The sequence below is a fragment of the Eptatretus burgeri genome, chromosome 11 (assembly GCF_056783735.1).
Source record: "Eptatretus burgeri isolate ZD-2024b chromosome 11, Ebu_testis_v1, whole genome shotgun sequence".
Lineage (NCBI taxonomy): Eukaryota > Metazoa > Chordata > Myxini > Myxiniformes > Myxinidae > Eptatretus > Eptatretus burgeri.
Window position 1 is genome coordinate 24,154,333 of NC_140971.1, and position 23,757 is coordinate 24,178,089.

General features: G+C 44.3%; 1 protein-coding gene across 1 annotated transcript; it reads right to left on the reverse strand.

The window, feature by feature from the left end:
* Positions 1-2,351: 2,351 nt before the first annotated feature.
* On the reverse strand, positions 2,352-18,782 carry RPS28 (ribosomal protein S28). The gene is made up of 4 exons (XM_085845553.1): positions 18,674-18,782; positions 14,262-14,309; positions 2,770-2,914; positions 2,352-2,448 (listed from the first exon to the last, which is right to left on the reverse strand). The coding sequence occupies exons 1-3, from the start codon at positions 18,710-18,712 to the stop codon at positions 2,792-2,794; spliced, it is 210 nt and encodes a 69-aa protein (XP_085701679.1). The 5' UTR covers positions 18,713-18,782; the 3' UTR covers positions 2,352-2,448; positions 2,770-2,791.
* Positions 18,783-23,757: the final 4,975 nt, after the last annotated feature.

Genomic DNA, 23,757 nt, shown 5'->3' on the forward strand with positions numbered 1-23,757 from the left:
GCACGCACACACCTTACCACGTGTTTTCGTAATTCCATTCTATTATGACTTCCACAACGAGGTTTCAACTTCAATCCGATATAAAAGCTGAACGACATGAACACAACCGATGATCAGATGTGAGAGAGACGACAAGGCCCGAGAGCGATCGGCAATTCCATGGACTATTCTCTCCTCTCCCTCTCCTCATTCTCTTGTGAAGATAAATGTGATCATAACAGGCAATAATTCCTTCGCTCTCAGAGCCGCTCAGCAAACAGAACTACAAAAAAAAAAAATCAATATTCTTTTCTCCTCCAGCAAGGGTAACGTGTGAGGTAAAGCGGGGTTAACTTCCCACCAATATTAAACGGCCCTGACTGCTCTTCCACGAGCCTCGACACCTGTATTTAAAAAAAAACCCCGAAGCTGCACGTTTGTGTGAAGGAACTCACCATATAATCTCTGTGGAACTTGAGCGTATAAATAAACACAAGACTTTGTCAGCAAAATGGGAGCTCAGGGTGCTCTATAATGAGGCCGAGACATCGTAGAAAGCGGCAAAAAAAGCCATTCGTGTTTCGTGCTCATGGTGACAAGTTTGAATCATTCGCTCGATCCAGATTCGAGTTTTGAGACTGCTTTAACCTTTTTGCAGGTGGACAGGTTTTTCTCACTTTTTGTTTTATTTTCTTCTGTATTGCTTCATTTTTGTCTGCCCGTCACATCCATCCATCCCACCTCCCCCCCGACAAACTGATGACCGTGAGAGCGCTCCTCCATCACGCGGCCACCCCGCCCGCCGATCAATTCCAATTTGGAAACTTGTCGGTCCAACGGGACACGCGCCGATGGATGGCGGAGCTAGGCTGCGCGCGACCGGTCGCCCATCGATCCCAGACCTCGTTTCGGACCCGTTTTTGCTTATTTTACGTTAGTTAGCTCCATGAGCTCGTTAACCCCGCGCGAGCACCTCATCATTCTTTTCCTTCCACATACGTGGGCCCATCCTTCCCCCCAAATTTTTCAATTCCTTGCCTTGGGCAGAAATTGTACCGCTCTCAGCAAATGAAGCATCGCTTACTCGTTACCCAACAACTTTTTTGAAAATGGAGGTGAGAGCACGAGCCGTTAAGCAAGACGCCAAACGGACTACGCTAGTCACTCACTGGTTGATCCACTACGGATTACACAAGACCCCCTCTGGCGCCATCTGCAGGGTTTAGTGTAAACCTTATGCATCCTTCACTCATCAAACTCGAGTCCATCTATTTATCGCACTCATGGGCCATTTGGTCAAAATTGTAATTGGTCTTCAAGGCCTTGTGGCATACCTGCCTGTTGTACTGCTGGAGCATTAGCTTGCCTTTCACCAAGTCCCAATGAGCTGGGGGCATGACGGGAATATGTATTCGTTATTACCAAATTATACTATTATTGATGTTAGTATTAATTAATGCGCTTTGTTACAATGTTACTTTTTGTAACTGGAATGCCATGGCATGGAAGGACCTATTTAGCTGCGCTACACACCTCAACATGGTGTGTGTTTAAAACATGGAAATTCTTCCGAGTTTGTTGTAGTTAATTAGCCTAATCAACTCAGGTCATGTCGATCATTTTGGTGCATCACATTCCACATCAGATCGCTCCAGTACAACTCCATAAAAACATGCCCTTTACACACATCCCTTGATAGTAGGTACACAAATGACAAGGCCACCAGATTCATCTTTTGGGGTGGGGGCTGGTAGGATAAGCAAGTGGTCCACACTCACCTCGAAGCTGTCTCCCCTACAATTAAATCCCAACCCAGCTAAAAACTATCATCCCAGTGTTTCACGTGCAGGGCGATTCATCAATGTATGTGCCATCCCTCATCTCATCTGCTTGCATTAGTTTCTGGATGTTGAAGATTAAAGTGGATATTTTGTGGAAGTCAGTGTCCTTCATGAAGAATAGCCTGGACAACTACCAAATTCCTGTCCTAATCCACAGAAGGCATCCATCAGCAGCACAGCCACATACTACATCTAAAAGAAGGACACCATTAAATGGTCCTTTACTTTGGTAATAAAGATGTCATGTTATGCTTACAACCTTCACCACACTAGAGGTGGTTTCAACCCACTACATTTTGTAAATCACCACGCTGGGAAACCAAGACAAGCTTTCAGAAAACTAGCTCACAATGCTAAAATTACATTTCCACCTATTCCCGACAACATCCCCAATGCGTATGGTTCTTTCTTTCAGCCTTCCGCGTCTCACTCTTCCACAAGCCTGAATTGTATATTCAAAAACATCAGCATCTCCCCAAACTCCAACTTACCAAAAAAAAATAATAATAATTTAAACAGCACATTTGGAAGAACAGGAAGGAAAAAAGAACCCTTTATTCAAAGTTTCACACTCCAAAAGTAAGCACGTGTTGAGGTCAACTTGGCAGCCATTTTCCACACACACGACCTGGAATATAAAAGGCAAACATCGGCAAGTCAGGCTGAAAAATAAATAACTAAAAATGATCCATGGAAGTGGACCCATCGGTGCTGCCAATGTGATCACCCAATTCAAACACTGGCAAGACCACGGAGACTTAAGAGTTGAGGATCGAGGTCAAAGATTTGGTGAATGTTCACATTTTTATTTGGAGCATTTTAAAAGTTATTTTTAGACAAGTAATGCATTCGATATCGATTTTCCAAAATGTCATTTAAGAATAAAAAATAATCATAATTAAACACCACGATGGATAATGACAACAACAACAACAACAACAAATCGTACATTCTCGTCCAACCACGAAGCCCTAGCGCAGCCTGCGAGCCTCACGCTCTGACTCCAGTAGCGTCAGCACATCACCCTCTCGCACCGGACCTTTCACGTTCCTGATGATAGACCGGCTGCTATCGTCGATGAACTCCACTCGCACCTGCCACACAAAACATGTTGGCGATATCGGCAAAACGAGAATAAGTAGTCAAAAATGGAAGCCGCGCTCTCAGCAACTGGAGAAATAATCGCACAAACTGATGAAAACAAAAATTACAAACGAGCGAAAAATGACTCGAGGTTTATTTTATTAATCCTTGCTTGTGGGGAACAATTTGAATGGAGAACAAACCATTAAAATGCATTTTAAATAAGGGAACAGCTGCAATTTTGCTTTCAAAACAGTGGAGCATGTCACATGGTCAAATGAAATATCACAACAGCCACGTGGAGAGAACACACCCCCTGGTGGATGTTATTTAACAAGTGGCTCTCACTCAGACAAGAGCTTGTGCATATGCACGCAAAATAATGACTGATAGTAGGATGGCATGCACCTTGAAACAAATCATGAGGACATAGCGAGGCAATGAACAAATGGACATGATACGTAGATTTGGAACCGGGGATGCCAGGAACATGAGCTATGTGCCAAGATGGGGAAAACTACACAAGTCAATGTAAAAGATACAAGTGGAATTTAATAAGGTTTTAAATTTAAACAAGAACAACACTCTTCAACATCACGACATGGATGGATATGCCTCTGCCCAATTAGTGAAGGCTTTTATGTTAAAAAAAAACAAAAAAACAATTACATATACAGTCATGCGCCGCTTAAGGGCGTTCCAGGCAAGGACGGATCGCATATACGACGGATCTGCCAGGTCTGAAAAAAAAAATTGTAACTGAAAAATTCCTATCGCCGAGTGACGTAGCCTCGTATAAAAATAGCACATACAATTATGTACACTGTACAGTACATAATACCTCATAATGATAAACGACAGTGTGGCCCTGTTATAATGCGATCGTTGAGGTCCATAAAATGTCATCGCGAAAAAAACAGGATAGTGTTAAATCGGGATTCAAGGAAATCGGCTTTCAAACTGAACCAATGTTTCCACGTTTACCTTTGAGCAAGTAAATCACCATTGAATTGAAGAATTCCGCGAATAAATCGTTGTTCTTAGTCGACATTAAAACAAATTTATTTTTGGTGAAGCTTTTTGTGTTGTTAAAACAATCGCACTGTTACGAAAATATATATCACAATTGACAGGTGCTCGTTTAACGTCGATGCAATGATTACGTATTTATAAAATCCAAACGCTAATTATTCACCTTTCTACAATCGATGCGAGAGGAGATTGTAAGCTGCTGCGAACAACACCGATGGCCGTCATGAACAGCACAAAGGTAAAACGCGTCTTCCGTCTCTCTTGGATGTGTGTTACAATTGCCAACAGTATTCAGTACAGTCACATGCTGTACAGGTTTGTATCCGAGGAGCAATAGGCTACACCATCTCGCCTATGTGTGTAGGTTTGTGCAAGTACGATGTTTGAAAACGAAAAAAAAAGATGTTCGCACAACAACGAGTTTCTCAGAACGTAACCCCATCGTTAAGTGGTGCATGACTGTATATACATATCCATATATATTATTTCTGTTTATGTCTGCATGTAATTTTACGTATCTCCTCCAAAACTGCCGGACGGATTGCAGCCATTTTCAGCATGCGGGTGCTCTGTGGTCTAATGAACAGCATGGGCGATGTGAGATCACGCCAGATGGAAACATTTTTGAATTTTTGGCGATTTTCTAATTTTTACGTTCGTTTGCATGGCGACGTGTGACGTCACCACTGAGAGGCGTAATTCCGTCATGACATCGGTCATTCGCTGACGTTAGTACGTCTGTCGTCAACAGACCGTCACCGCCAAGAGGCATAATGCCACTCCCAGAAAACAGCATCTGCAATGCAAAACCCGCTTCTGCACATGCTGACTACCTCAGAAGGTGAATTTGACACAAAAAAATGGAACAAGAAACATTGTATTTAAAGTAGATTTATTAAAAAAAAAAAAAATTATTTCTGTTAACGTCTGCACGTAATTTGACGTTTCTCAACCGCCATCACTACCTGTGTTTTGTCTTGCGTGTGTAATCTTCAAATTAAAGCGTCCAGCGGTGTTTGATCGTCGGATGTGCTCCAAAAAGTGTCGTTCATAGAAATTTGCATTCTGATTCTCAATCACCCTCCACTGCTCCTGTTCAGTCGAGGGCTTGGCCTATATCATGTTAAACTTGCCCCATCAGACGCCAACCTTCCAGTCACACTGCAGAGGATGCAACTTCCAGTCAGACTCGCATACTCGATGACCATAAACAAATCCCAGGGCCAAACATTTGACAGACTCGGAATATACCTCCCAGCCCCCGAATTCTCCCATGGCCAACTATATGTTGCATTTTCACGTGCAAGAGGTTACTCCTATATATCTATCAAAGTAGACAATAATTCCTCACAATGACTATTCAGCAACAAGACACTCACCCAAAATGTCATCTACAGGGAGGTCCTTTAGAAAACTAAGGAAAAGTAACCATAGTGCATCACATCCCAAATGACACCCTCCCCAGCTTCCCATAACATCAACTATTATGCCTCATCCACCTTTTGCCACCCATTCCACTCCGTGCGGAGCACGGCTATATGCTAGTATCTCTATATTAATACTGAAGGACCAATTTTGTGCTCCTCCTCGGGGTTGCGTCACGTTTTTCTTGGTACTGTGACCTGGACTAAAAGAAACTTCGTACCTCTAAGAGTGCATCGCACATCGTGGCAATAGTCAACCTTCAACTCTGAAGCAGAATAAACACTTTTCGTTGAGACGGGGGCGACGAGTGAAGAGGCGGGGGCGGGGGTAAACATATTAAAGATGGGGGGAATAGGGCGGGGGATGAGTGAGCGGGAGCAAGCACACCCTGTCCAGTCCATGTCCCTCGAGTGTGTGTGAGCTGGTGAGGGTGGTTGAATGAACGGAATCCGTCTGACGGGGTTTTGCCAAGTATATGTGTGGATATATATATAGTTACGGCTAGGGAAATTAGCAAACCACCATTCAGGACCCTCAGGTGAGATCTTCAGAGGTACATGCGTAGTTAGCCCAAACCAGTTGTATAGAGGGAATTTATGTGATCAATTCGGGCTGCGATCCTTTGAGTTAGCCATTTTTTCTGTTCTATCTTTATTTTGAACCAACCACATCTCAACCGCCATCACACAACAACCACGCCACCGCCACCATCTATGCTCCCACATCATCGCATCACCGCCATTCCCAAACGGCACCATAACCATCAAACCACCACCGAAAACCCTCCATCACCTTCACCTCTCTCCTACGGCCATTCCCACACCACCTGTGAACGCTGAACGTCGGGCTATCTCGGGCCCGTTCGGCATTTGGTGCCGAAAGCACAGAGCCGCGAGCGCGAATGGTGGCCTTTCCGAGGGGAAAATTTGGATCAAAAATGCAACACGCCCACTTCTCCTCCGTCCAATTAGCGAGCGCGGGGCGGCTTGGCCCCGCCTCCAAGCGTGTGTATGTGAAGTCCGCATATGCAAATTTTAGGATCAGGAGAGGTTCACGCCCATTTTTGCCCGACCAATGGCTGACCGGGGGGGGGGTGGCGTGGCCCCGCCTCCAATCGCGTTCTGATCCTAAAATTTGCATATACGCTTCTCCTGCCGCCTATAAAAAGGCGAGCGCAAGGCAAATTAAAGAGTGGCAAAGTCGGGTGAGGAGAGTGCGGAACTGAGAAGAGTTGCAGGAAGAGTTGAGTTCTGGAGTTGCCTGGAGAGGGTCGTCGAGAAGTGGCTGTTGGGAACGCATTGCATTGCGTTGGTGAAGTTGAGGCGAGTGCGCGCGATGGAACTGCAGGCAAGGGAGCTCGGGTCCGAGGCAAGAAGGACGGCGGTCGGCGACGAGGTTGCGGTGTGGGATCGCTCGTCTGGTCGCAGGACCCAAGCCAGCCAGCCACTCCTCTCCCCCAGGGCATCAACAATCTCCCTTTCCCCCACGTTGAGATAGTGCAAAAGGGCCCCCCCCTCACCCCACACGTGGTGCCAACAAAATCCGCCAAGGAGCACGGAGTCGGGGAGAAGCGGCGTGGCCACATTTGCGGCTCGCCCGCCAAAGCGTCACGAGGAAGCAGGTAGGACCCCCCCCGGTCTCACGGACCTGGCCGCTACTCTAGGTCACGCGCACATTTGGCCTACGGGCCTGTCTGCCTCCTTGTCTATGAGCGTGGCTTCTTTCCTTTGCTTTTGTGTAAATGTGTGTTGGCGCCGTCTGTGAAGTAGAACTGTACAAGTGTTGCCGTGTGTGGGCGTAGTCGGTATTAACTCTGCGTCGTTGCATTTATTGTTTTGGTTGCTTTATGTGTATTTTGACTGTATGGCTGTATATACGTGCTTTCCGTGTACCGGGAAATAAATGTGCATTGTGTGAACTGTTTTCCCTTTTCGCTTCGTCTTTTCTCGAATTGAATCTCCATCCTGCTTCACGTAAAGGGTTCGTAGTGGGTGGAAAACGCCCGGTAAATAATCTGAACCGTCGAGGTTGACGATAACACCGCTCGGTTATCCCGATATTACGAAACAGGCCGCCCAAGCGGCTCGTGTCTGGAGCCGACCTGCGGCGAGGTACGATCGCCCGGTTTACCATCCGCGTGGGTACTTAGGTAGGTCGAGTTTGGCGAACAACCCTATCCGACGCGGGTGGCCGATTGGCCAGATCGTGGTGAGGTCGAAAGGCCCACCCGTTACTAGCTCCCCGGCGTTGTTCTGAGAGGGTCACGACTGAATTGTCCGCCCGGTGGGCAACGTGCCGCGATCCGAGTTACGTGGCCGTCCGCGAATTCGCAACAATACACACACACACACGCCGCATTTCGACGTTTCGGTCAACACGACGAACCGCATATACGACGGTGGTCCCATAAGATTATAATGGAGCTGAAAAATTCCTCTCGCCGAGTGATGTCATAGCGCTGCCAGTCATATAAAAGTAAAGTATTGCACATACAATTATGTACAGTTCATAATCGTTGATAATGCTAATAACTACAGTGTGGCCCCGTTACAACGGGATCGTTGAGGTCCATAAAATGTCATCGCGAAAAAAAAGCGGGGTCGCGCGAAATCGGGATTCAAGAAAATCAGCATTCGCACTGTTCCAACAATATATCACACAACTGACAGGTGCTCGTTTCTTCATTTGTAAATTATAACATCGATGCAATGATTATTTATAAAATCCAAACGCTATTTATTCACCTTTCTATAATCGATGCGAGAGAAGATTGTAAGCAGCCACTATCAACACACATGGCTGTCATGAACAGCACAAAGGTAAAACTACCATGTCTTTCGTCGATCTTGGATGTGTGTTGCAATTGCCTACAGTATTCAGTACAAGTTTGTAGCCGAGGAGTAATAGGCTACACCATATAGCCGAGGTGTGTCGTAGGCTATACCATCTCGGTTTGTGTAAGTACACTCTATGATGTTCGCACAATGACGACATCGCTTAACGACGCATTTTTCAGAACGTATCCCCGTCGTTAAGTAGTGGCGCACGACTGTACATATATACATATACAAATGGCTGCCGAAGCACGTGACTGATAATCCTCAATGCCCCCCCCCCCCATACAATTTAGCCAAAGATAAGCGTCTAAAATTTTTATACTGATCAGATAAAGTGTTTTGACGTATGCATTTATGATACTATAACGAAGCCACATTAAAAAAAAAATTTTTAAGCACTTTCCCAAGGGGAGTACTTGCCATATCCATCCATTGGGATCATACTCTGTGCAGAGCATTGGTGCTGCCGAAGCAGTCTCCTTGACTATTGGGTACAAGGCTGGACGGTTCGCCACTCCGACACAGACTTGCCATATGCCAAATTTCAACTTTTTCCATGGAGCAGTTTCGGAGAAAGACGTCTAAAGTTTTTCCATTTGCATAACATGGTTGCCACATGATGTGACCGACATCATAATTATCAATGAAACATTCGACATGAGTAGCCACACCTATGGCGAAAATTCCAGGTCAATCGGAGAGGCGGTTACAGCAAAAACAAGCTCAAATGAGCGAAGATCCTCATCCTCTTAATGATGACGTCATAAAAACGAATATGAGGTCATTGTGATGCACCAGGTTTGCGATAAATTATCTGTGCTCATGCCTGGCTTGATTCCCGCAAACAAAATTCAAACAGCTTGCCTAGTTTCAGAGATAATGGTACAGGCGATTTCCATTAGCGGCGATATTATGACGTCAACTTTTTTTCTCGGAAGAATGTCCAAAATCGGAGATGGTTACTGCCTGCGCATGGGCTTTCTGCATATACATGGCAAGTTTCATGAAGATCCGATGAAAACTATGGGCTTGTGAAACAAAGAATGTCAAAAAATAGGAATGACATCATAAAAATTGATATGATGTCATAGTGATGTATCATATGTGCGGTAATTCATCTCTGCTCATGCCTGTTCGATTCCCGCAAACAGAATTCAAAAAGCTTGCCGAGTTTCGGAGATAATTTTTTCGGCGATTTCCATTCGCGGAGATATTTTGACATCATAACTTTTTTTTTTCTCAGAGGAATTTTTAAAATCGGAGATCGTTACTGTCTGTGCAGGGTATTTTTACATATATATATATATACCAAGTTTCAGGAAGTTTAGATGAAAACTGAAGGCTGTGAAACAAAAAAAAGTCCACAAGAAGCAGAAGAACAACAACGTGAGTCAGACTTAGAGATCCTCCACGAGGATCTAAAAACAAAGAAAACTAGAATGGCACTCGGAAGAGCGCATGCCTCCACCATGCAATACCCGATTAACAAGAACATATCGGGCCCAATAATTTTTGAAATATCATGCCAAGCATTTTTTTGGCCCGATCTCTCAATACAATGGTGAAGAATTGCTTCAAAATGAAATAATGTTCGTATCCAGATTCGGATCATCACCAAAATCGAATCAATTTGTCCGTATCACACACCCAACCTGCCCACCAAGTTTCGTCTGATATATCCTGTTATATATTGGTTTAGCCCAATCTCAATGGTGAAGAATCGCTTTTAAAAACTAGAAGGGCACTCGGTAGAGCGGATACCTCCTCCACGTCATGCCTGATCCACGAGAACATAATCGAGCCCAATATATTTTTGAAATATCAGGCTATATATAGTTTTTGGCCCCATCTCTCAATGGTGAAAAATCACTTTAAACTTTAATAGTTCTTGTATTCAGATCTTCACCAAAATCAAATCAATTCGTCCTTGTCACACACCTAACGTGTCCGCCAAGTTTCGTCCAAATCCGTCCACAACTTTTTGAGATATTGTGCTATATCGTTTTTGGCCCTATCGATCAATGGTGAAGAATCACTTTAAAAATTCCAGTAGCTGGATCCGGATCTTCACCAAAATCTAATCAGTTCGTCCTTGTCGCACACCCAACAAGTCCACATCTTTTTGAGATATCCAGCACAGAGAGACAGACATACAGAAAGGGGTGAAAACATAACCTCCTTCACCTTCAGTGGCAGAGGTAATTAGCACGGATGGACAAACAGGACGTAAATATGTACATACAACCCAGAAACATAATACACTGGCGACTTCGTCAAGGGAGGCATAAAACTTTTTTTTTTTAAAGCACAATGGCATGAAACCTTTTCAAGCTTTGACCATCCAAACAAGGTGCAGGCCCAATTCTGATAGCCAGAAAGCTAACCAAATAACTCCTCCATAAATATATGAGGGTGTGTTGAAATGTAATACCTCCTATTCTTTAACTCCAAAACAGGAAAAGATATTCAAATGAAACAAAGACAAACACCAACATCAATCTTTATTCCACCATGGTGCATATGCATACATACATACATACATACATATATATATATATATATATATATATATATATATATATATATATATATATATATATATATATATATATATATATATATATATTTCAAAACATAATCACCACCGTGGTCCACACATTTCTGCCAATGTTCAAGTAATTTTATGCCGTCACGACAGAATTGTGTATCCAGCTGACTAAACCAGCTCTTCACAGTGGGCCTCAACATCATCATCAGAAGAGAAATGTTCTCCATGAAGGTGTTCTTTAAGTTTCGTGAAGAAATGAAAATCTGACTGAACCAAGTCGGGACTCCATTGACTGTCTTACTCTCTACATTGTAATAGTGCACCAGATTCTCATCACCAGGCAATCATCCCGACCCCAGCACTGACAATGTCGTGTATAAACTTCCAGAAGCAGCTTGAAGAATGAAGAAAAACAAAAAAAAACAAACAAACAAATATTCAAGAAAACATCCATTGGGACAGGCTTGTGCCGAGTTCGCACTGTGATGCATTCCATCCCGAGGGACTGTTCCTCGCAGGCTGCAGCCAATGTAATTGCACGAATGTGTGAGAGGATAGTCCACAAAGAAGGTACAGAGGGAGCACACTTTTCTTTGAGCTGGTGAATCTGGATTTGATTCATGACACAAACAAAAAACTGTTATCCCAGTGTTTCACATGCATGAGATTCATCAATGTGTGTGTCGTGCATTGGATGGGTGATAAACTGGGCGTCCCATCTGACAGCATTTGTTGGTAGATTTAAAAGTAAGGGAGTGAATGATCGCACAGTGTCTTTCACCGATGAAGTAAGGGAGTGAAAGATCACACGGTGTCATTCACCGATGAAGTAAGGGAGTGAAAGATCACACGGTGTCATTTAATGAGGAAGTAAGGGAGTGAAAGATTGCACGGTGTCATTTAGTGATGAAGTAAGGGAGTGAAAGATCACACGGTGTTATTTAATGAGGAAGTAAGGGAGTGAAAGATCGCACGGTGTCATTTAATGAGGAAGTAAGGGAGTGAAAGATCACACGGTGTCATTTAATAAGGAAGTAAGGGAGTGAAAGATCGCACGGTGTCATTTAATAAGGAAGTAAGGGAGTGAAAGATCACACGGTGTCATTTAATGAGGAAGTAAGGGAGTGAAAGATCGCACGGTGTCATTTAGTGATGAAGTAAGGGAGTGAAAGATCACACGGTGTCATTTAATGAGGAAGTAAGGGAGTGATAGATTGCACGGTGTCATTTAGTGATGAAGTAAGGGAGTGAAAGATCACACGGTGTTATTTAATGAGGAAGTAAGGGAGTGAAAGATTGCACGGTGTCATTTAGTGATGAAGTAAGGGAGTGAAAGATCACACGGTGTTATTTAATGAGGAAGTAAGGGAGTGAAAGATCGCACGGTGTCATTTAATGAGGAAGTAAGGGAGTGAAAGATCACACGGTGTCATTTAATAAGGAAGTAAGGGAGTGAAAGATCGCACGGTGTCATTTAATGAGGAAGTAAGGGAGTGAAAGATCACACGGTGTCATTTAGTGATGAAGTGAGGGAGTGAAAGATCACAGTGTCATTTAATGATGAAGTAAGGGAGTGAAAGATCACACGGTGTCATTTAGTGATGAAGTGAGGGAGTGAAAGATCACACGGTGTCATTTAGTGATGAAGTAAGGGAGTGAAAGATCGCACGGTGTCATTTAATGAGGAAGTAAGGGAGTGAAAGATCGCACGGTGTCATTTAATAAGGAAGTAAGGGAGTGAAAGATCGCACGGTGTCATTTAGTGATTAAGTAAGGGAGTGAAAGATCACACGGTGTCATTTAGTGATGAAGTAAGGGAGTGAAAGATCACACGGTGTCTTTTAATGATGAAGTAAGGGAGTGAAATATCGCACGGTGTCATTTAATGATGAATTTAGGGAGTAAAAGATCACACGGTGTCATTTAATGATGAAGCGAGGGAGTGAAAGATCGCACGGTGTCATTTAATGATGAAGCGAGGGAGTGAAAGATCGCACAGTGTCATTTAATGATGAAGTAAGGGAGTGAAAGATCACAGTGTCATTTAATGATGAAGTAAGGGAGTGAAAGATCACACGGTGTAATTTAATGATGAAGTAAGGGAGTGAAATATCGCACGGTGTCATTTAATGAGGAAGTAAGGGAGTGAAAGATCGCACAGTGTCATTTAATGATGAAGTAAGGGAGTGAAAGATCACACGGTGTAATTTAATGAGGAAGTAAGGGAGTGAAAGATCACACAGTGTCATTTCATGAGAAAGTTGGGGAGTGAAAGGTCGCACGGTGTCATTTAATGATGAAGTAAGGGAGTGAAAGATCGCACGGTGTCATTTAATGAGGAAGTAAGGGAGTGAAAGATCACACGGTGTCTTTTAATGATGAAGTAAGGGAGTGAAATATCGCACGGTGTCATTTAATGATGAATTTAGGGAGTAAAAGATCACACGGTGTCATTTAATGATGAAGCGAGGGAGTGAAAGATCGCACGGTGTCATTTAATGATGAAGCGAGGGAGTGAAAGATCGCACAGTGTCATTTAATGATGAAGTAAGGGAGTGAAAGATCACAGTGTCATTTAATGATGAAGTAAGGGAGTGAAAGATCACACGGTGTAATTTAATGATGAAGTAAGGGAGTGAAATATCGCACGGTGTCATTTAATGAGGAAGTAAGGGAGTGAAAGATCGCACAGTGTCATTTAATGATGAAGTAAGGGAGTGAAAGATCACACGGTGTAATTTAATGAGGAAGTAAGGGAGTGAAAGATCACACAGTGTCATTTCATGAGAAAGTTGGGGAGTGAAAGGTCGCACGGTGTCATTTAATGATGAAGTAAGGGAGTGAAAGATCGCACGGTGTCATTTAATGATGAAGTAAGGGAGTGAAAGATCGCACGGTGTCATTTAATGAGGAAGTAAGGGAGTGAAAGGTCGCACAGTGTCATTTTATGGGGAATTAAGAAAGTTAAAGATCGCACGGTGTCTTTTAATGTGGAAGTGGGGGAGTTAAAGATCGCACGGTGTCTTTTAATGGGTAAGTACAGCCTTCACTCCATCTGAACTTTTATCTTACTGAAACTCCCTTCACGTGAATGGAAATGTCCGTATCAGCACTGGAGTGGCAATTGATGTGAAGAGATTTACTTTGGAGGAGCTTATGATGCAATCTGCTCCGCTTCAACAACGTAGCAGCACCAGAGTATGGGCAATGAGATGAAGGTCAGAGTTCATTCTGCAGCTACCCACACCACCCATCATGGTGACATCCGACGAGCTACGCACGACTTGTAATATAGCGACAGATACAGACGGAGAAGGGGCAGTCAATGTAAATAAGTCCAAGATAATTCGATACGCCATTTTCAAGGACATGTGAATGAGTTTATGACTGAGTGTCACTCCGTTGCAGCACCAGTTATGATCCGAAGCATTGATGTGAAGAGGAATTTTGTGTTACATTTGGGTGGGGGAGGACTAACAAATCATTCGGACATCACAACAAATATGACAAACTCACCTGAGTACATTGACCTTGTGAGCCTGTTCGTCCGAGAACCTTGGTCACCTTAAGGAAGCACAAAACAGTATTTCCATTAATAATCATCATTGTATTGAGAAACATGATAGAATCCCTTTCAAAAAACACAAAGTTGTATTCCATATTATATTTTTAGGTAGCTAATTGACAAGGATATGCAGAAAGCAAATTACATCCAAATGGTGTTTCACTTTTGACAAAGATCTGTGGTTGACCTTTGCTGTATTTAAACATTAAAAGTCTTTCAGAACCATACTACCTTTGGCAAACAAGTTTTCAGTATTGAGGCAGCAACAGTAAGTACCCATTCATCAGTCCATCGACAAGTTTCCCCTCTCACCACCACTTCTCAAGCCAAATATATACACACATATATATATATATATATATATATATATATATATATATATATATATATATATATATATACATACATACATACACACAAACGTGTGTGTGTGTGTGTGACTTGCCGAGAGGGGGTCTCGCGGTTCCAGTTCTCAGCTCCCATGAACGTTGTAACGCTTGTACGATGACCTTCGCGGCGCTGACACTGTTACTCGTCAAGAGCGAAGCCACGTGGAGGAGTAACTGGGGCCTCCTGGCAGGGGCCGAGGCCCTGCCCGGAAAGGTGAGCCAGGGGACCCTGTCCAATCAGAGGCGGACAGTGAGGTGCGTTTTCGCCAAGGGCCAATCCCCATGGAGAGAGGCCAATAAATCTCCGAGACTCTGTAAAAAGGGTTCAGTGGAGTTTGCTTTGACGGTGGCTGTAACAGGTCGAGTTTGCTTTCACGGTGGCTGTAAGCAGTCAGTTTTGTTTCACGGTGGCTGTACGGGGTTCTGGCGTTTCACAGTGGCTGCTACGAGGAGTTTTAAGGAAGGACAGAGCGACCCTGACCTCCCTCCGTGGACCCCGATTGTTCACCACCCGAGCTCCGCCACGAACCTCAAGTCCCTACATGAGACTGGGGACCGGACCAACGACCTTTGTTAGGTGCCGCATCGCGGAGCACACCCTTCCTCCGATGGTCAGGTGCACCACCGAACTCTGACCCACAGCTTGTCTCTCCTCGGCTGCGAAGGTCCAATTAAGACTCTGGGTTTATTTTCATTTTCTGTGTGTGTGTGTGTGTGTCTGTGTGTGGGCCCGTCTTGTAAGTATATCTGAATAAGTGTTTTTGCTCATTGTAAATATTCCTTCTTGCATATTCGTGTGAAGTCTTGCCTTTGTCTTTTTATTGTGAATAAACATTTGTAGAAATATTCCCAGTCAGTTTCTGACCCTTCTTGAATTGGTCCAGCATGGTTCGGATACGAGTTAAGGTGGGGTTTTATCCCCGGTAATCCTTTAATTCCAGCCGGCACGGCTTTGGCAGTTTCCGCTCGGCTGCACCCGAACCCGAGTTGGCAGTCGGTAGTTGAACTCTACCGCAGTCGGTCAAGTGACCCAGTTCAAGCAAGACGTGCCGAGGGCGTGGTTTCCCCAGTAGTCGAAATTGCGTAGTTAATTGGGTAAATTGGTTATGGACAAATAGACCCTACGCTACGCGGTTGAAATATTGGCGACCACGGCCGGTTAAACGACCCGCCAACTCATGGAGTTTTCCGAGCGACGGCCTACAATTCTGGGGAGTTTGATGGGAGATGACGCAAACCTCCCCCACCTAGTGGTCGTTCTCGCCACCGACCCCCGGCCCACGACAGTTTGGTGTCAGGCTGTGGGACTCGAACCATCACGCCTCCATATATAAATTTATGGGATTCGGATCAGGAGTGTGCTTGGCAACCACCCTTCCCTCCAAATTAAGAGCAGTAAAATTTTATTTTATTCTCAGCACGGACCATGGCGGACCAAGACGGATTGGTCAGGTGGGTTCGGAATCAACGTTAGAAGAACCCGTGGATCAGGACATAATCCCTGTTGGGTCCGCTCCCGATCGTGGCGGATCGACTTTGCCATTTGACATGAGCCAGATGATGGAGATGTTGATGGAAAGAATGGATGCGAATGTGCAAAGAATGGAAAGCTGAATGGATGCAAATGTGCAAACAATGAGACGCAAAATGCAAAGCATGGGGATAAGCTTACAAGAACAAATGAAGGCAGGCCAGGAGGAAATGAAGGCGGAGTTGGTAAAGGTGAAAGGCGAAATGCAGACCATGGACCAGAAAATGGTGGATGAGATGGGAACAGGACGTGGGGAAATGACAGAGTTGAAAGGGAGGGTGAAAGGCGTTTGGTCCGCAATGGAAACGGGTAAGGAAGAAGTGACAGATAGGATAACGGCGGTTGGGCGAGAGGTGGATAAACTCGGACAGGGGATGAAGGAAATTAAAAAAAAAAAAGGACAAGGGCAATTAAAAGCAGAGATTGGGAAAAACACGGCCACAATACAAAATTTAAATCAAACAAAGCCAGCAGGAAGCGAAGGGGGAATTGGAAGCCGTAAAGGAAGGGTGTAAAATGAGACATGAGGAAATGACGGAAATGGTAAAAGAGATGGGACGGAAGGTCAAGACGGAGAGCCAAGGATTGGGGGAGCGATTGAAGAAACATGAGGACGAGACAAAGAAGGAAAGAAGGAAAGGAAAGAAAGAAGGAAGCCGTTCTGGTGTCGCATCAGCTGGAGCACTGCACCACAGAGAAGAGTTTTTCAGGTGGGAACACAGAGGTTATCACTCTTTAAATAAAAAGTAGACCAATGTGTTTTGGTGCCCTAGCAAACCTTCCCACATAAATTAAATGGGATATGGAAGGTAAGAAGTAACGTGGACTGTTACTTGAAGATGCTAAATAATGGGTTTGGTACTTGTTGGTTCTCAAAACAGAATCCTCCCTGCTCAACCAGACCCTTCAGAACACTGAAAGCTGTAAACACCTTTCACAGATAACCTGGTAAGGTCCAAACACATCAACATCGTCACCAGCAAGGCCAACAGAACTATAGGCTTTCTCAGAAGGGATTTAGATGACTGCAGTCCTCAGGTAAAGGTGGCTGCCCACAACACTGCGGTCAGACCTGAATGAGAGTACGCATCAACAGCGTGGGGACCACATCTCCAGAAGGATGCACAAGTAGAACAGGTGCAGAGAAGGGCCGACGGATTCATGCGTGGTAACCATGGTGATATGATGCCGGGATGTGAAGAGAAATTGTCGCGTGACCTCCGATGGAGAAACCTGGAGGACAGGATGGCCAACAGGCTTAATATGCTGTAAAATAACAACGGCTCGGCAAAGATCAACAAGCTCAAGTATTTACAACATGGAGATGCAAGAACTCAGGATTTTTCCAGAGGTGCTCGGCCAACCGACCCTCTGGTGGTTGAAACCAGTGGTGACTGGTGGTGGTGACTCTCTGGTTGTTGAAACCAGTGGTGACTGGTGGTGGTGACTCTCTGGTGGTTGAAACCAGTGGTGACTGGTGGTGGTGACCCTCTGGTGGTTGAAACCAGTGGTGACTGGTGGTGGTGACCCTCTGGTGGTTGAAACCAGTGGTGACTGGTGGTGGTGACCCTCTGGTGGTTGAAATCAGTGGTGACTGGTGGTGGTGACTCTCTCTCTGGTGGTTGAAATCAGTGGTGACTCTCTCTCTGGTGGTTGAAACCAGTGGTGACTGGTGGTGGTGACCCTCTGGTGGTTGAAACCAGTGGTGACTGGTGGTGGTGACCCTCTGGTGGTTGAAACCAGGTACCAAGTACCACCGTCAGGTACAAGGACCTCTTCATCGGAGTCATGTGCGGTGTCATAACAGTGCGGTGCACATAAAACCAACACTCCATGAGAGGCAGTCTCATTTTCAGAAGATTATGGAGATTATACAGCGTTAACGAAGAGATAGATCAAATAGTCTCCTGCACACAAGTTTCCTTCAATTCCGACGTGATGCTGCAGATGGAGCACCCTGATTTAACTTCGAGTTGTCCAATCAGAGTTCGATTCCGACCGCACCATGAACTGTTGGAGTACCGTTTCGCAGGCAGGGGGTTTCATCGCAGTGCTCCGTCCCCTCGCAGAGCAGTTGATCTGGCCGTCTCGTCTGCCAGCACGAATCGGGGAACGTTACATATCCCACGGTTGTCTTTCACAAAGAGGAAGCGAGTTCTTGCCGGCATCCTGAACAAATTACCACCCAAATCGCCTTCAGTCGAACTCCAGGCCTAGCCAGCCAGTTCGTGAAAGAGTTGCCCCCCCCCCCGTTCCCTCGAACTCTGTCTTCACGTCAGTGAAGCCCGAAGGCCTTAACCACGTGCGGCGTCTTAAGCCCACAAGCGTCCGTACCAAACGTCACGAGCAGCCAAATACTCAACAACCAAAGGTCTCGGACAATAAAACAACTAAATAATCACCACAACAATGTACACCATAACAATGAACTGGGAAACCTCACCCTGGCGAGCTTGATCGGCGCAACTCGACTGGCGTCCATCTTTTCACCTTGCCAAAGAGGAAGAGGAGAGAGATCGAAGATAGTTGTTCTTTTTAGGTCATTGTGTCCTTTGAAAAAGGATAAAACGACAAAATTGAATTTTTTTTTTCCACTCGTTTTAAATGACGAACTTCTGCACAAAAAACAACAACAACAACAACCAATTATGAATATCATTTGTTTAAATACTCGGTAATACCTATTTTTTAACCGAACGTCTAATTAATTCCGCTTCCGCCAAGTGTAAACACATTTCGGTTTTCCAACGTTTCATTCGGCGATTATTTATCATTTACTTGTCTGGAAACCCGTGGGGAAAATAACACGAAAGAAAATAAAAAATAAAAAGGAAGCTTTTTTTTATTCTTGCGCTCGTTGAAGGAGCTAAGTTGAGGCAGTACTATAATTTTCCTGTAGGTGTGGATTAATAGGAACGAACATTTACTTAATAATTTACTTAATAATACTTAACAACAATTTAACACAGAACATATAGAGCGATGCAAACAGCGGTCCACTCCATTATACACCGCCGAGGTTCAATTATTGGTCTGGTTGGAAAAGTTATAATTTCCCCGTAGGTGTGGATTAATAAGAACGGACATTTACTTAATAATTTACTTTATAATACTAAACAACAATTTAACACAAAACATGTAGAGCGATGCAAACAGCGGTCCATTCCCTTATACACCGCCGAGGTTCAATTATTGGTCCGGTTGGAAAAGTTATAATTTCCCCGTACTGTAGGTTTGGATTAATTTGAAGCAACTTTTGCTGAATTTTTTTTTTCTATCTGAGGAGCATTTTCGTATTTCAGGGTGGGACAGACAGAGGCTCAGACAGTCGACATTCGCCTATTATACAGGGTGTGCCGAAAAAAATGACATCATTTGAAACTTGAATATCGAAGTAACTACATGTCCCAGGCAAACGAAAGTAAATAAGCTTCATGTTGAACAATAAAAGATTTATTTATCAAAATTCGAACAAGAGATTCAGAGGGATGTATATTTTATAACCGTTTTCTCAAAACTTCACAAATGTTCAATATGCGCACCACCTGTGACATGACACACGTCAAGTCGGTGGTCCAACTCCTGCCAAACACCCTGTAGCATGTCTTGCGTAACATTCTCCAGCGCCTCAGTGATTCTCTGCTTAAGTTCCTCTTGGCTTGTAGGAAGAGGGGGGATATAGACCAGTCCTTTCACATAGCCCCATAGAAAAACATCACAAGGTGTCAAGTCAGGTGAACGTGGTGGCCATTTCAACAGCACATTGTCATTATCACTGGCACGCCCAATCCATCTTCCTGGTAGATTCTCATTGAGATAAGAATTAAACATTCGACTTAGTTTTTAAACATTTTGTTAAAATTTGAGATCATTTGAGTGAGAATTAGCTATGTTATTCGACTACGAAATGATGTCATTTTTTTAGGGACACCCTGTATATACCGTATACTCGTGAGGCATCCATGGGAAGCCCACGGGCATCGATATGACACTTGGACCACTCCTTCTTCATATCCGTCATGTCGTGCACAAACCATCAGACCGACCATGATGCACTCACTCAACTTCACGAAGGTTTCATTGACGACACAACTCCATCAGTGGTCCCGTGTGTCGCGCATGCGCACACAGCACTCACGTCAAACACAAAGGAGGGCAATACGTCACAATATGTCCCCCTTAAATTACAAATCCAACCGATCTGGATGTTTAGATACAAGGGAGGACCTACGCAAAGGAGTTGTTTCAGGTACAGATTTAGGTGACATGGACAAATGCACCGGACTGGCAGCGGGTACAGGTACAGAAACTTCTCGTAGAAACACATGACTGACTTCAGATGCAGGCTCGGAAACAACAGTTGCATTCTCAGACAACGGAACAATAACTGGATGAATCACAGGTTTCGCATCATCCTCCAACTCAATATAACGCAGCTTGATCTGATCCAAATGTTTCCAAACTGTACGTCCATCTTTCAGCTTGACACAACAAACATGAGTTCCTTCCTTGCTAATAACAACACCTGGCAGCCATTTCGCTCCAAGTCCATGGTTCAGTACATAAACTGGATCGTTTACAGCAAAGTCACGCAATGCAGCCGTGCGATCATGAGAGTATTTCTGACCCTGACGCTTGTTATCAACAGTTTCACTGATGTCAGGATGGACAAGAGAAAGTCTAGTTTTGAGTTCTTGCTTCATAAGCAATTCGGCTGGAGGCACTCCAGTTACGCGGTATGTGGTTTGGATCTGTAACCGAGCAACATGCGTGACAAACGCGTTTGAAGCGAACATTGAGTAACACGCCTTAACCCTTGCTTGATAATCTGTGCAGCACGCTCTGCCTGACCATTAGAAGCGGGTTTAAATGGAGCAGAACGGACATGTTTGATACCATTCAACCTCATGAAGTCCTGAAATTCCTGACATGTAAAACACAACAGATCATGTGGACCGTGAGTCGCGATCATGACACAAAAATTCTCAATGGTGGTGGCAGATGTGCTGGTAGACATGATAGAGCACTCAATCCACTTGGAAAATGCATCAATGACAACAAGGAACATTTTCCCTAAGAACGGACCTGCAAAGTCAACATGATCAAGGTCCAGTAGATCCAAGGTCCAGTAGGTTCAAGGTCCAGTAGTATTAATTCAACAGTAGGTGCCACTATGAAGAATTGATTCAATTTTGGTGAAGATCCGAATCAAGATCTGGATATGATAATTATTTAATCTTAAACTGATTCTTCACCATTGAGAGATGGAGCTAAAAACGATATTGCATGATATCGCAAAAAGTTGATTACGGATTCGGATGAAACTTTGTGGACAGCCTGGGTGTGTGACAAGGGCCCATTGATTCGATTTTGATGAAGATCTGAATCTGAATCAAGATTCGAGAATTTTTCAGGCGATTCTTTACCATTGAGAGATGGTGCCAAAAACTATGTATAGCATGTTATCTCTAAAAGTTGTGGACAACTTGCAACAAAACGAGGTGGAAGAGTTGGTTAGGTGCCAACAACAAGCTGATTCGATTTTGGTTAAAGTCAGGAATCCATCCATCCATTGGGACCGTTGGTGCTGCCTTAGCAGTCTCCTTGACTATTGGGCACAATCCTGGATGGGTCGCCACTCCGACACAGTATACCAGCATGCTGGCACTCATTTTGCCGACCCTGGAAGGATGACAGGCAGAGTCAACCCCACCTGGTATTAATTCAACAGTTTGTGAATTTGAACTCAGGATCCTGGAATCCCAATCCCACTACCCTAACCATTAAGAAAGTCTGGAATCAGATCTGACCCATCAGTGACATACAAAACGTGAACTATTCAGCCTCGCGGAGGTATGTTCTCCACGGAGTGTGGTTTCATTTCGCCAAGTTGTCACTGAGTGATTTTTCAATTGTTTGTTTGTTTGGCTGGGCAATATCTCAGCCATCCTTTGAGCTTGGAAGCTGAAATTTGGGGACAAAAAGTGAAGATACACTTTGGCAAAAACGTGTGCTTTATTTTCTGATTAATCAATTCCGTGATTAATTCTTTAATTATTATCGATTTCTTAATTCCTTATTTATTTTCTTTCTCATCTGGGCGATATCTCAGGCATCCTTTGAGCTTGGAAACTGATATTTGGACACGACAGTGAACACGTGATTTGGCGTGAATTTTTAAAATTATTGATTCATCAATTAATCGATTCGTTATTCATTTTTTGATGAATTACTTAATTTTCAAAGAGTGACAGATTCGGATGAAACAGTGGTGGTTTAGGTATGCTATTCGGCAATTGATTGAGAAATCAATTATTTTAACACTATTATTTATTTTAATTACGCAATTAATCACTGAATTAATCAATTATTGCACACCGCTCACCCCAAATCCATCTCCATATGCTGCGTGGCAAGTAAGTATCATTTGTACACATTCACCTCAGAAGTACACCACTCCCTCCCACTTGCAATCTCCACATGCTGCACTGTCGCAGATTTATTTATTTATTTGGCATTAAGGCGGTGTACCTTGAATATACCTCTACTTCTTGTTGTTATTATTATTATTACTAGTGCGGGCCCGTAGGTGTGTGCCAGTATGTGCAGCTTCGTTCCTTCGCTCTCGTAAACGACGACTGGATTGGGGCATTGTTTCAATTAGCCAACCGTATCATAAATCGGACCAACCGTATCATAACCGGACCGGACCAAATTTCAATCGGACCGACCGTATCATAAATGGCCATAAGTTGGGAAACATACTCAGGTCCCCAGCGTCAATTGTGACGTCATATCAAACGAAGAAGAAGAATTGTGACGCCCCCTCTCTCTCGCCCACCCCTCTCTCTCCCCTAGTCTCGCCCCTCCTCTCTCGCCCCCACTCCCATCCCCCTCTTTCGCCCCCTCCTCTCACTCTCTCTTGAATTGTGACGCCCCCTCTCCCTCCCCCCTCCTCTCTCCCTTCCCTCTCTCACCCCCTCTCCCGTCCCCTTCTCTCGCCCCTCCTCCCTCCCCCTCTCTTGAATTGTGACGCCCCTCTCTCACCCCCTCTCTCACCCCCCTCTCTCCCCCTCCCTCACCCCTCTCTTCCCCCTCCTCTCGAGCCCCTCTCTCTGTAAATATATTCACAAATGTCACAAATGTCACAAATTCACAAATGGCACATACTCAGGTCCCCAGCATCGATTGTGACGTCATACCAAACGAAGAAGAATTGTGACGTCAATCGTGCAAAAAAAAAAACCATTAATTGTGACGTCATTCGTGACGTCATAGCACCGTGTCCTCTCATTGGTTGACAGGTAAATGGCCGTAACTTGGGAACCGCTTGTCCGATTAATATCAAACCTTGAAAAGGCACATACTCAGGTCCCCCGCGTCGATTGTGACGTCATACCAAACGAAGAAGAATTGTGACGTCAATCGTGCCAAAAAAATTGATTTGACGTCATTCGTGATGTCATAGCAGCATGTCCTGTCATTGGTCGACAGGTAAATGGCCGTATCTTGGGAACCGCTCATCCG

Bases quoted from the DNA above. Each gene is read 5' to 3' on its own strand.
- RPS28 (XM_085845553.1), bottom strand. From the start codon at position 18,712: ATGGACGCCAGTCGAGTTGCGCCGATCAAGCTCGCCAGG. The intron at 14,310-18,673 runs GTGAGGTTTCCC...TGCTTCCTTAAG, and splicing joins CGCCGATCAAGCTCGCCAGG to GTGACCAAGGTTCTCGGACG. The intron at 2,915-14,261 runs GTGAGTTTGTCA...TTTGTGTGGCAG, and splicing joins CACAAGGTCAATGTACTCAG to GTGCGAGTGGAGTTCATCGA.